The sequence below is a fragment of the Oratosquilla oratoria genome, chromosome 3 (genome assembly GCF_046742065.1).
Source record: "Oratosquilla oratoria isolate Oo_2021 chromosome 3, ASM4674206v1, whole genome shotgun sequence".
NCBI lineage: Eukaryota > Metazoa > Arthropoda > Malacostraca > Stomatopoda > Squillidae > Oratosquilla > Oratosquilla oratoria.
Window position 1 is genome coordinate 65,123,801 of NC_134779.1, and position 14,004 is coordinate 65,137,804.

Genomic DNA, 14,004 nt, shown 5'->3' on the forward strand with positions numbered 1-14,004 from the left:
GTGAAGTGAAGGCACTCGTTTAAAAGATCAAAGTGTGGTATGTGAAATGTATCTGAGAAAAAAAAAACATTAAGAAAAGATGAGTGACAGTATATGAAAGGTATAGCAAAACAAATAGATTGTTTGAAAGAGGGAGCAGTTTATGATGATTTCTCGGGTGTATCAGGTTAGAGTGAATTGGTCTGAGCAAAGTGTAGAGCATTTTTAAGTCTTATATGCAGTAATTGCCAGCATGCCATGAATACCTGTCAGTAGTTATGAACTTTAATGGGTAAACATAAAAATTTTGTTTTCAAGTTCTTTGAAAAAAATTGACATGGTTTAAAGATCCAAAGAAATATTTGGGAATGTGATTTGTGTGCATTATTTGAGATAGAAAGACAAATTTCTGCAATGATGCAGTGTACCCCAGACAGTGAAGACATGTTCAAACAAATCTATAAGCATTCATGATGGAGAAGGTGCAGGTGATTAGTGCGAGTCCTTCCGCATGTGTTGGTCGTGGCACCATTGGACTTTCGGGTCCACCACTGCCACACACAGATCACGAATACTTCCATCACCACCGGCCTGCAAACCCCCTCCCCAACAGCAGTGCACACAAGAATAACGTGCTCAATAATAATGTGGAAGTGAATGGTCTCAGTAATGCAAACAGTGTCAACAACAACAAGAAAAGAAGCACATCCAAGGACCAAGGGAGTGTTGGCTATGTTAGTGAAAGAGTGCGGGCCCTCAGTGTGAGTCACAACAGGCAGGGGGCAACAAATTCACAGAAGTTTGGACCCCCAGACCTGAGGGCTTCGTACAATGAGAGGCTGCGCTCCTTTTGCCCTCCTAGCCTACAACCAGTGTCGAGACCTGGGAGAGCCCAGGACGTTGGGGGTGGGTTCCTGTATGTTAAACCTGCAAATGGAGGATTGTACCGTAGTAATTCATCACTTGACTTAGACCATGAAGAGGAAGATCAGCCTACTGCCTCCTCACCACTAAGAAGAGAGTATGGATCTCATGGGTCCATCAATGTGATTAGTGCGACACACACAGACAACTTCTTCACCATACTTAGAGACCTTAAAGGTGCAGATCCTACGGGCACCCTACTCAATCCCGGTGCAGTGTCGTCAGAGAATGTAGCTGCCTCATTGGCTAGTGAGTGTGAAGCGACCTCCCCAAAAGTGCGATCGAAATTCCAAAAATTGTGGGGTGATAAAGATAAACCATCCATATTTAGAAAGCTTCGCTCAAGTAAGAGCACGGAGAGTAAAAGTGAAAGTAAGACAGATGTGAGTTCTGACCCAAGTGGAGCAGTTAATATGAGTAGACAGAGAACTCTAGAAATGGCCAGTTCTGAAGTTGATAGTCGTAGTAGTGAGGACACTAATAATAATGGAAATTCTTCACGGCCTCCCACGAGGCGGTCTGCCTTTGCCCATTATGATTGTCGTTCTATAGCTGCCCAATTAAATTCTGCCCATCTGCGCACAATACTAGCAGAAAGGACCAACACAACAACAGGGGCATCTGCAGCTGCTCTAGCAGGTCTAGGGTCAGGTTCTTGTCTTGAACCAGAAGACATTCGATTAGAAGAGTCGGACCCTGGAGACCGAAGATCCAACAATTTGGTTAGCAGGTAAGGAACTTGTTCTCTTTTGATTTGTAACTATTATCAGTAAAATTAAGTCATTCAGGAAACATGATGCCATGTGATTCATGTACTGAGAAAGCAGACATTGTGGTGTTGAGTTTTGTTATTCCTTTGATAAGTTGTGTATGCTTGCTGGCATTTGGCAGTGAAGGTGTTGCTATTTTGAAGACATGTTTACTCACTTGTATGCACAGTATTTCAGCATAATTATCATTATCAAGGTTATTGTATTCCATGCTTTCTGTTTTGGTACTTTACCAAAGAACTGTGAAGCATAGTTACTTTGAAAAGTGTTGCCAATTCAGGTCATTGGACTTGTAGCCACAATGAAAAAGTCTTAGGGATGTGAATGTCTACTTTGACATAGTCATCACTTTGTTTGAAAAAGTGTTTTCCGTTATGCTTGTAGGGTGTTTGGTTCAATTTGATAGATTGGGTATTTGTTTAAATAGATTTAGAGAGAAAAAGGGGAAAATATCACTTATAATTTGGGAATGTTGTGTTGGATTAAAGGTTGATTTTTTTTTCCATTGTTCTTTTGTTGTGTTATGATATTTTCCATTATTATATTTAACTTTCGCTTAATAGAGAAACTGACTTGTCTTACTTCTTTTTCCTTTCTCCTCCTCCTCATCGTCATCATCCAAGTAGTCATTCATCATCATCCTACTACTGTTACTTCTCATCCACAAGAATAGCAAATAGATTAAAGTTAATTGATAATTAGTCTAAGACCTCTCCAGTTGGGAGAAAGTAAACTAAATTATATGCCAGATCAAAATCAAGGGCTTAGGATGGAGAGCCATTTTATACAAATCTTTAAAAAGAATCCAATTGTCAAGTTGATGAAAAAATGTCAAAAGAAGGATTCCAGAGCTTACCTCAAGAGTGAGCACTGATTAATTTATGCAAAAAGTTTTTATACAGAAGTTTCAGAGATTCTAATTATAGTGGCAAAAAGTAAATGAAGAGAAAATGTACTGTACCATTCAAAATCAAGCATATGATAAAGGAAATATTTTTTTTTTTTTTTTTTTTTTTTTTTTTTTTTTTTTTTTTTTATTTTCTTTTAAGATTCTAAGCAATAGAAAGCATGGTGAAATGAAAATTATAATTGAAACCTCGTTTCACAAACGGAAAACTGTATATATATATATATATATATTTGGGAATGATGTATATTTGTCTAATGTTGTATTAGTGTGGTGCTGTTTCATTGTCCCAGGCTTGAAGGAGGAAGGGGAAAGAAGCAGTCAATGGTTTTCTTTACTGATGGGGTACAAAATCACATAGGATAAGTGCAGTGATATTCTGATTATATGATTTTAGAAGTTTTATGATATGTCTTTATCATGAGTTCCCAGTGTATAATATGCTACTGTGTACAAGTACTGTAAGGGTTTTCAACAATAGGTTAGTTATAGGGCTGTGACTATTGCATTGGTTGCTGTAATTTTAAAGGCATTTTATTGGTGTTAATGTATGTATTAGAGATGAGTTGTTTTTTATAGTTCATTACTGGATGCTTATTAAGCTGCTATTGTCTTCAACCCTGTCATGTTAGTTGGTATTAACCAGTTTAGTGTTGGTCATTTTAACCAGCCAAGGTGTGGAGTTCATTACATGGAAAAGTTTCACAAGGTGAATGGATTTTTTTTTTTTTTTTTTTTTTTTTTTTTTCTCTCTCCCTTTCCCACCTTTGCTCAAGTTGTTTGGCATCATCAGCCAAAACAGAATATGTAGAAGTTACTGTGTTTGTGGAATTGAGATTTCCTATTAATGCTCAGAAGTGTAACTTGCCTGTATTCTGGTTTAGTGTGATCTGAGTGAGCTCTCTCCCTCATTCATTTATTCAATCATTCATATCTTTTGTGATTTCCATAGGTCATGATGACAGCCTTGGAACTCTCAAAATGACCAGGTGTCTCATGTAGTGAAGACACCTTCGTTTGTTTGTTATTCTTTTATGAAGATGACCAGTTTGGAAGGTTGCTAAATACACATAACTAGAACATATGAACACAAGAATACTATCCTAGCTAACAATTGAAAAAAAATCTTTTTTGTAAATTCAAGCATAAGAATGCATACTAAAAGAGATATTGTCAATTTAGACCTTAGACCCAGGATTTGAGGAAGTACTTTAGATAGTAATGCCAAACTGACTGACAGTGTATGGGGACCATGTGTGATTAGAATTAGGCCTAATGCAAGGAATGCCTCTATATAAAATAGAATTATAAAGCAGCAAGAAAGTATGTCACTGAGTGGAAGGCGTACATCTTATTTGTTTGAACTTTGTCCAGTAGCCAGAAAAGGACCAAGGACAAGTACATGTAAGTGGCCATCCTGCAAGATGAACAACAGGGAGAATTGTCTCACTCACTCCCAACTTTGTATTTCCTCCAGCTTTTCACATAAGGAAAATTGGCAGATGGCAACTGTCCTGCTAATATAATTTGAACCAAATCCTCCTCCTCCTCCTCACATTCCATTTACTCCTCCTCTTCCTCTCCCCATATGGTTACCTAGTACATACATGTTGTACAGAGGGGTTCCACAAATATCACTTGTTGTTTTCATGTGCTATTGATTACCATTCTTGTTTGTCTACATCTTTAAAAAAAGGTAATGGGCACATGATGCCTCCCTGTATGTATGTGTGTGTGTACATATGTATATACTTTATATATATACACTTAATAGCACTGTGGTAGCATTCATGGCCACCACTATGGTGGTCTGGGTTCGAATCCCGCCCAGGTCTGAAATAATTTCGGTATTGCCACGCTGCAAGTCATTACTCCAACTCTCGTGGGCAGGGAGTTGGGGGTGTGTGTGTAAGGTCACAGCATTACCCATAGATCAGTCATATATGAGCTCTGAGCTCTCTTCAGGAGGGAAATAGCTGTCAATCACAAGTCCATGTGATCCAAGATCATGGTGAATCACACACATATTGACCCAATATTGAGGAGGATGTTATATATTTTGTGCTGATGGCAGTGTGGTGGCATTCTAGACTATTCTTACTAATGAATTCAAATTAAAGCAGGTTGACTGTAGGAGGTCCCAATGCCCCTGATGTGTAGTGAATCAGAAACTGTATGAATGTCCCTGTGGTACATAAACTGATTTGCATATCACTATGATGTGATGCCAATTTGGGCCTTAAAGCTTCCTGTGTTGGCACAGGATCTATATTATGTAGTTGTTTGGTAGCATAAGTGGTGTAGCTGTATCATTAGGTTGTAATAATGCTACCCAAGAAGTTGTATAGGTGTAATTTGCATTTTGATTATGGTAAAGGATATTTGGTATGGTTAGGGCAGGGGTTTGTGTCTCAAGTTGGTGTGTGGGTTTGTTGGTTTATTTTTTATGTGGTCAGGTTGATTTAGCTTATGTGGTTTTTTTCAGCAGTGTTTGAGGGTTTTCGGTTAGGAATTTAATTCAGAAGCAAATCTTTGAAGTATTTTTAAATACTTACACTTAGCCATCGAAAACCCACTTACTGCTCCTTCCTTTATTCATATATACAGGGTGCGAGGATTATTTGAAGACACAATATTTTCATTATATTACTATCTTCAATCAGATTGATATAGATTCTTGTCTTGACACACCCATGGCAGACAGTATAACATAAGAAATGAAATGACACTCAGTTATTGTCGCTATATGTGCAGAACACTGATTTAGAAGTTGTCAAGTTTCTGAATGTTGCAAGATTCTTTGTTCACAAAATTTGTGTAGGAATGAAAGCCACTGGTGATAATATTGCAACTGTATCTAAGAGGAAAAGGCACTGCAGGCATTCAGTGTAAGAACACCACAGTTCATCCAGCAAGTTCAAAACTTTATTGTTGATGATCCTGGAAAATCAATGAGAGGCATTGCCAAAGAACTTCAGGTGTTAGAGTGGCTTATCAGAACTTGTGCACAAGCACATTCAGTACAAGTCATATGTGTTAAGAAGGGGTCAGTTCATGTCTCCAAAGACACGGAAACTGTTTGATGGGTGCAAAGCAGTTGCTTAGCAATATTAAAAAACCTAACAAGGATGGAATGCTTTGGTTTTTTTTCCAACAAGAAATTTGCTCAAGACGAAAAGTTGAACAGAAGAAATGATAGATGGTTGTGTGCAGATCCTTCAGAGGTTCCCAGGGTAATGCACACTAAATTACCAACAACTGTAATGGTTTTGTTTGTTAGCAATGAAGGTTATATCATGCCACCTCATTTCTTTCAACATGGTTGTAGGGTTAACAGAATTATTTACATAGTAGAAACTGGTTTTGTGCCTATTGCTTGGGGACAGGCAAATATTGTTCCTGTTTTCAAAAAGGGAGATAAGTTGTTTATATGCAACTACAGGCCAATCAGTTTGACATCAGTTATAGGTAAAATGCTTGAATCAATGATAGTTAATAGACTCCGAGATCACATCAAGAGACATAATTTAATTCATGACTTACAGCATGGTTTCTCCAAGGTTAAGTCATGTGTGACTAATCTGTCTTTGTACACTAATGTATATAAGGCATCAGATAATAATAGTTATGATATTATTTACTTTTGACTTTAGCAAAGCATTCGACAAGGTGCCCCACCAGAGACTATTAAATAAAATCATAGCCCATTGCATAGGAGGAAAAATGTTGGAATAGATTAGAGCTTGGATCAGTGACAGAAAACAGTGGTTAAAATCCAAATGGGGGATTGTTTCTAATTGAGCTCCCCAGGGCTCAGTTTTGGGTCCCTTATTGTTCATTATGTACATAAACGACTTGGACAATGGGACTAATAGTGATTTTAGTAAGTTTGCAGATGACACTAAAATAGGATGCCTAATTAGGTCAGGAGACGACATTGAGATTCTGCAGGATGATCTAAACAAATTGTTCACATGGTCAGGGAAATGGCAAATGGATTTCAATATCTCAAAATGCAGCATGTTAAATGTAGGGCTACACAACCCCAAAAACAGATATAGCTTAGATAACACGTTTTTAGAGAAAGTGAGTGCGACTCTAGAGACTTGGGAGGTCTAGTGGGTCCTGACCATCCAGGAACTATTGCATTAGCACCAGGAATAAAGCTAACAGAACATTAGGTTTCATTGCTAGGACAGTTACAAATAGAAGTGCAGAGGTAATTATCGAACTCTAGTGTTAGACTTATCCTTGGCTATGTGGTACATAGCCAAGGCATTAATTCACTAGAATCAGTACAGGGGAGAATGAGCAAAATGATACATGGCCTCAGAAATTTACCTTTTGGAGAGAAGCTTAGGCACCCTAATTTATATTCTGGAAAGATGCAGAGGGTAGGGTGATCAAATAGAGGTGTTCAAGTGGATCAAAGGCTTTAACAAGGTGATGTAAACAAGGTCATATTAAGACAACAGGGCAGGACTCACAGTAATGGATTTAAGTTGGACAAATTTAGATTTAAGAAGGAAATAGGCAATAATTGGTTTACTAATAGGGTGGTCAACAAATGGAATAGACTTAGTGACCATGTAGTGAGTGTGGAAACTATCGGTTGTTTTTAGAAACAGTTAGACAACTTTATGGATGTGAATGACAGGTGGCAATGGATATGGAACTACCAAGTGTAGGCTGTATGGTCTCTTGCAGTCTCCTTCATTCTTGTGTTCATATACACTGAAGTGCTGGAAATAGTTGTCAATCCTTGGATAGATAAAGCACGCAGTGGAAGACCGTTTATCTTTCAACAAAACACAGCACCTGCTCACAAAGCTCAGTTGACTGAAGAATGGATGTCAAATAATCTTTATGATCATGTAATACCAAACATGTGGCCTCCAAACTTGCCAGATTTAAATCCTATGGATTACTATGTCTGGAGCACTGTTGAAAGAGAAACTAATTGACATCCTCATAATATCAGCTTCACTAAAGACTGCCATTGTTGAGGTGATGACTGAGATGAACAAAAACCATTTAGTGCAGGCATGTCAAAGATTTAGGTCTCATATTGAAGCAGTTATAGAAGCTGAAAGTAGATTTATAGAATGAATGTATAGATAAGGTTATTGAGACTTTTTGCATAAATTTTAATTAAAATATGTTTATTTTACTACTAAGTTATATTTTAATTTATTACTACATGTCCCCAAATACCCTCTGTACCCTATATATTTGTGTATAATATATATTATATATACCATATACATATATATATAAACATACTATTGTAACTATGCAATTTATTTTTGCTTTGAAGTAGCACTGTCACACTGGTGTGGTCAGGTTGATTTAAATTATGTGGGTTTTCTCTGCTGTGTTTTAGGGTTTTCAATTAGGAATTTAATTCAGAAGCAAATGTATGAAATATTTTTACATACACGTACTTATCCGTCCAAAACCCACCTTTTGCCCCTCCCATCTTTATATACATACATACATATATATATACATACATACATACATATACCAAGGCTTTTTCCCCCTTATAAGGGAGGTAGCCAAAAAGGAAAAGGCATAAATTCATTCCCACCCATTCCATCCCTAAATACACTCCACACCTCCTCCACCCTCCCTCTTATCTTAGCACCTCCTGGATGACGGGTCATCCCTGCACCTTGTCCACTGCCCTGGGTCAGAAGCAGTGTCGCAAGACACAGCACATCCACAGCAAGGCCACTTCATTAAATCGGCGACCCCCCCTCTCCATCCCCCCATGCATAAAAGGAGAAGATGGGGAGAAATATATATATAAACAAACAAACTTTGCAGTTACTTTTTGCTTTGGGCTAGCACGGTCACATTTATAATCTGGATTTAGTGTTGATTTCTTTTGAGTGAGTTGGTCAAGATTCCAAGATCATATTACTTCATAAACATGTCAAATTAGGTCTTGCTTTTAGGAAGAGATCCCTAACTCTAAAGTGGCCATCCCAAGGCAGTGATCATGTATTCAGATAGTTCTTTGAAAAACACTTGTGTGCCATTTAGAGTTTAGGCTGTTTTCTTTTAGATGTTGTTCTTTGTGAAGTGTGTTTATGTATCATGATTATCCAACATTGGTGTCAACCTAATTAGCCTAAATGTAAATTTATATAATTACTCATCATTATAGATAGAGCTAATTTGTACCTATTAGATATATATACAGTTTACCAGAGCCCTTTCTCTCATATAGAGAGCTGGCTCTGTCAAAGCACACACCATTTCATGCACAAATAAACTCAATCAGCCACCCCCTCCCATCACCTCAGGAATGAAGGGTCTGTTGCCCATCACATTTCTATTAGAGATACAGTATAGGTTCTTCAAGTTTTCATGTCAGAATTCAATGCTGCTATGCACTGTTTAGTGTGTGATATGTTTATCCTAAGGTTTAGTATAAGAAAATTGTGACTACGTAGTTTGATATAAAAACATTTATGTGAAAGTACCTTTTTTATTTTAATTTGTAGTATGAGTGAAGAATATAGATATTATCACTTGGTTAGCAAAGAACCTAATTGCTGTGATGTAGGTTATTCAAAATTTAGTGTGGTATTGCACTCAATATTTTTCAAGATATGTATCATTGATCTATATAGGAAATGGGAGCTTTGTATTGTTTTATTTTTGGAATAACATAGGATAGAGTAAACGTTATTAGTTGCACAATTGGCTATTAACCACTTAAGTACAATTACGCTTACATAGGCACGAGTGGGTACATGAGGATGCCAGTGTCAGCTTCTTGATTGTATATATATTTTTTGTAGTTGTACATGAGTTAACCCCGGATTCTGTGAACTGGTTTGATCATACTTTCTGTGTTTATTATTACGGAGTAAAAGAGAATGAGTAATACAGCAGTGACTATATTTCATAATGCGAGTAGTGTGTTGCATTGTACATTGTGTGTGGTCAGACTATAAGATTATATACCTCTTGTTATCTCTTCTTATAACTGGTGGTCACAGCTTGTATTCCAAAGTTTCAGCATTATCAGAGCATTTTTACATGAAGGGATATTAAAATATAGCCTGAAATAATGTGGCTACAAATGAAAAGTGGCTCTAAGATTGTGTAGTTTATCCCTAAGGGCATCATTGGGATATCACATAACAATTGAAATCTAGCTCTTATGTCTTTCTTGTATATGAAACCCAAAATGTCATTCTTCATTTGCACATGTTTACATAAGCACATCATTTGTTATCAATCATGAACCACAAGCTAGGAATCCATAGTAAAATGTTGTATGGCACAGTTTCACTGTATCTGCTTATCTCAGCCTGATTTTCAGCTTCCTTGAGAAGTTTTGTATGTTGCAGTTTTCATTAGCAAGTTTATCATCCTTACTGGATCTGGCGTTTGCACATGCGATTATTTCTATGCCTTCAGGTAGTAGGAGGAGGCAGGAAGTCATTAGTTGTCAGCATTCTATTTGTGAAATAGTGGATGTAATAGAGATATCAGCTTAGGATAACAATCCAACATTTCTTCCTGGAGAATCAGTGGTAGGGCCTGAGGGGTGTATGTGGCATGAGTTTCCATTTATAGAAAGTAGGCAGTTTCTATCCCATTGTTTGAGGGATGATGGTTGGATTGTTTACAATGTATTGATTAGGCTACCAATCAGAAAATCTTATCACTAGTAATGAACATGAAGGGAATAACACAATACAGGAGGAGCATTTTCTTAGCTGAATAAAAGCACCTGGTGACAGCCAGAATAGATTTACAAGCTGAGAAGAACTGTAAAAGGATTGAAATTAATGCCATTGCTCCACATAAGGGTTTCCTCCAACTGAATTAAATCACATGGCAATAGCCAAAATGAATACATTAGGTGTAAATAGCAGGGAAGGGGCACCCCTTGGCTATTTATTGCACATATACAATGTGTATATATATATATATATATATATATATATATTCTTTCTCTTCCCTCTCCCAATGTGACAAGTTGTAAGTAAACTAGTTGTATATACTTAATAGGATGTAGCACCATACTATAGTGCAATATATATATATATATATATATATATATATATATATATATATATATATATATATATATATATATATCCCTTGAACAGGAGTTTGCTATATGCACTATGATGTATATTATATGGTATCTCACTCCAAAGGTCCTATAAAAGGAATATGATTAGGGTTTATGTTTGGTAGTGAATTAATTGGTTCATCAGCAGGAGAAGGAGGATGTTGTGAAATGCTTGTGGAGGTTACAAAGGGGATGTTGTTACACCCAGCCAGAACCAAGGCTGCAGAACAGGATGAAGGGAGAGGGGGGGGAGCAAGAGGTGGGGTCATCTGCCTCAACAATTGGGTCTTTATGCGCAACAGATTTAATTGCACTCTGCTATTTATATATTAGTGGGTGGAGGAACTTAAATAGATGCAGAGGGAAGTATCATATTATTGTGGGGGTAGTTAATTGTTGTATTTTGTTTAATGGAGTTAATAGTATGTGAAGTGATTGATGACATATTTGGCCTGCCGTGAATTTTTTTTTTTTTTTTTTTCTTCTTCTTCTTCTTCTTCTTCTTCTTCTTCTTCTTCTTCTTTCTTTCTTTCTTCCTTTCTTTTTCAATCCCTGTTGTACCATTGCTTATTCTAAATTTTTAAGAAGTAGCTGGCAACAGTCCTCAGCCCCCCACCCCCCACCCTCCCCCATAGGTGTCTGGGAAGAAAATGTTGATTTGTTGAAACTGTGTAAGTGTAAGACTGTTTCTATGTCACTGGCCTAGGGGGAATGGATGCTTCTTGTCAACTTGTTTGTGATTAGCAGGTATGTAGTTGAGTAAAATTTTAATGTGTGTGTACATATGTATTTACCTAATTGTATGTTTGTGTGTAATATACCGGTAAATATAAATATATATATATATAAAACTTAAACCTACTAATGTAATACAATATCTACATTACTTGATATATATATGTATATATACACACACACATACATATATTATGAAATTGTGAATTATATTATTATTTACCATTAGTTTCATTGACTAGAAACCCACATGCAATAGCATTGATGCTCCCATAGATGGCTTGAGAAGAAACTTTTGCCTGTCATCTGTGTTGTATTAGTGCAATACAGTTTCTTTGTCACCAAATATAGTAATAGGAAGAGTTGTCACTGATTGTCCACCCTCCTTATGAGAAAAGGTGGAGGAGTCTGTAAATATTTCTGTTGCCATGGTTCTCTCTAGCAGGAGAGAAAGTAGAGGAAATGCAGTTGAAGTTGACAGTGATCTTAGGATCCATCCAGAGATGGTATTAATCCCACAGGGCTGCATCTCTTGATGGAGATAACGGTGTTGATGAGTTTTGAAGATGTGCTAAACATGGCAAAATAAAAGTTTGAATTACCCAAATTTGAATATACAAGAGGTTGTTGATCATTTATGTTGCCATGATTGCTACAGTAGAGGTAGAGAGTGCACCCTCCAACTGTTCTTTATTTATGTCAGAGATGCCTGAGATCAACTGACAGGTTGCAGTTGTTTAGGCAGCCATTGATATGACTTTGTTTATAAATCCATGTTACAGTCAGACCTTGTCTAACACAAGTGTTAGTTTCGTTAGCCCATTATGCAGGACGAAATTAGTGTTGGGTGAATAATAGGCCTTATGGGAAAAATAGGTAAGGTTCCCAGACGCTGGTGCACAACACAACCCAGTGGGCTATTCAAATTGTGCTATTGTAAATCATCATTGTGTTCAGTAAATGCTGGGATATTTTACCTATTTGTGTAGACATGAAATTTTATGCATGGTGATATTGTGTTGGGCAAGGTCTGATAGTATTTTGTTTACTGTGTAATATTTCAATATTTTTTTTACAATCTATACAGTATGAAGTAAATTACCATAAAGAATTCCTTGTAAATTGAGATGCATTATACAAATGTTGTGTGTGTACAGATTGTTAGAAGACAGACAATTCAATGTAGTAATAGTTGTGATTCACACAATATAGAATGTCAAGTAACTAGATTTTCTCTCTCTCCTCTCTCCTCTCTCCTCTCTCCTTTTATCTGGACTGTTGTAGGGCTGTATATTTGAGCATTTGTTGTATATAGAAAAGGAGGCACACTCCCAGTGTCACTTCATTTTATCCAGCTATCATACTTGGTTTTAGATTTGCTTGCTAAGGTCAGTACACATGAAAGCAAATCAATTCCCAACCAAATTATTTACCTTTTTAAAGTTGTTTAATTGTTTAACCCATATGTCATTTATAATCCTTTCATACAGTTTATCTATCATGTTTGTCAGGGGCACTGGTATCAAAATCAGGAATTTATCCTTACTTCCTCTTTCAGTCATGAGAAACTATCCCTTCTTTCTATGAACATACAATTAGGTTATGAATATTGTGTGTCAATTACTAAACTCCTTATTCAGTTTGAGATCCCATCTGGCCTTGGAGCTTTCATATCAGTTGTTTCCAATAGTTCAATATTTCACTACCACTATTATGTCTTTTTAACTCAACATTCCTGTTCTCTTGTATCTCTTCAACAAATTTATGTTCCTTAGTGAAAATTGATTGAATTTTTTTTTTTTTCATTATTTCAGCATAAGTTAATGTATCTTCATGAAAGATTTCTTCCACTTTATAGAGATGCCTTCCTTGTGTAAATGAGTCAGTTAGTCAATCAGTTAGTCTTTTGCTTTGGTTCTCTCAAGCAGGGAACCTGCAACTACAAGATATGCAGCAGTAGTCCCTTATATGAATATAGTGAGCAATACTTGAAAGAAAGGTGTTGGCTCTATGAGACATGCTTTCACCCAGCTGAATGAAATTGCCTGGTGTGTCATAATGAAGTGCATCAGTGTGATGAAACTCCTCAAGCATTAAATGGGTCTTTTGAAGAGTAGGATGTGTTCTCAAATTGAATTCAATTATCTACCATCAGACAGAATAGAATGCATAAGTGTGCAGACATGTATTACTTGGTTAAACAAATAAATTAATTCTCTCCCTCCTCTCTCTCTCTCTCTCTCTCTCTCACTCTCACTTTTTCACCCTCTCTTTCTGTGTCTGTTTGTCTGACTGACTGACTTTCTCAGTATGATCTTGCATGAAACAGGTGTATATATAGTACAGGATAAAAAAATATGTTTTATCTCCTATTATAATAGTAGCTTTGAGAAAAGGACAAAAGAAAGATTAAGTTCAGTTAGGTCATAAGCTCCCAACCCATCTTAATCAGAATAGAACCTTGCCTTTACACTTGGATTGGGAATATGAAGTAAAAAGTATATGTTATGTGCATCAACTTTGAAAATATGTGTAGAGAAGGTTGCTTATTTGTTTATTTATTCATTCAGTTATTTAGTGTGTGTGGG

General features: G+C 36.6%; 1 protein-coding gene across 1 annotated transcript in view; it reads left to right on the plus strand.

Annotated features, from left to right (window-relative positions):
• The window catches only part of LOC143023421 (uncharacterized), a gene marked incomplete at its 5' end in the record, with an annotated part of 51,189 nt that continues 37,185 nt past the window's right edge, over positions 1–14,004 (plus strand). Inside the window, 1 exon segment of the mRNA XM_076181946.1 lies at positions 1–1,633. Coding sequence (XP_076038061.1) covers positions 450–1,633 — 1,184 coding nt within the window.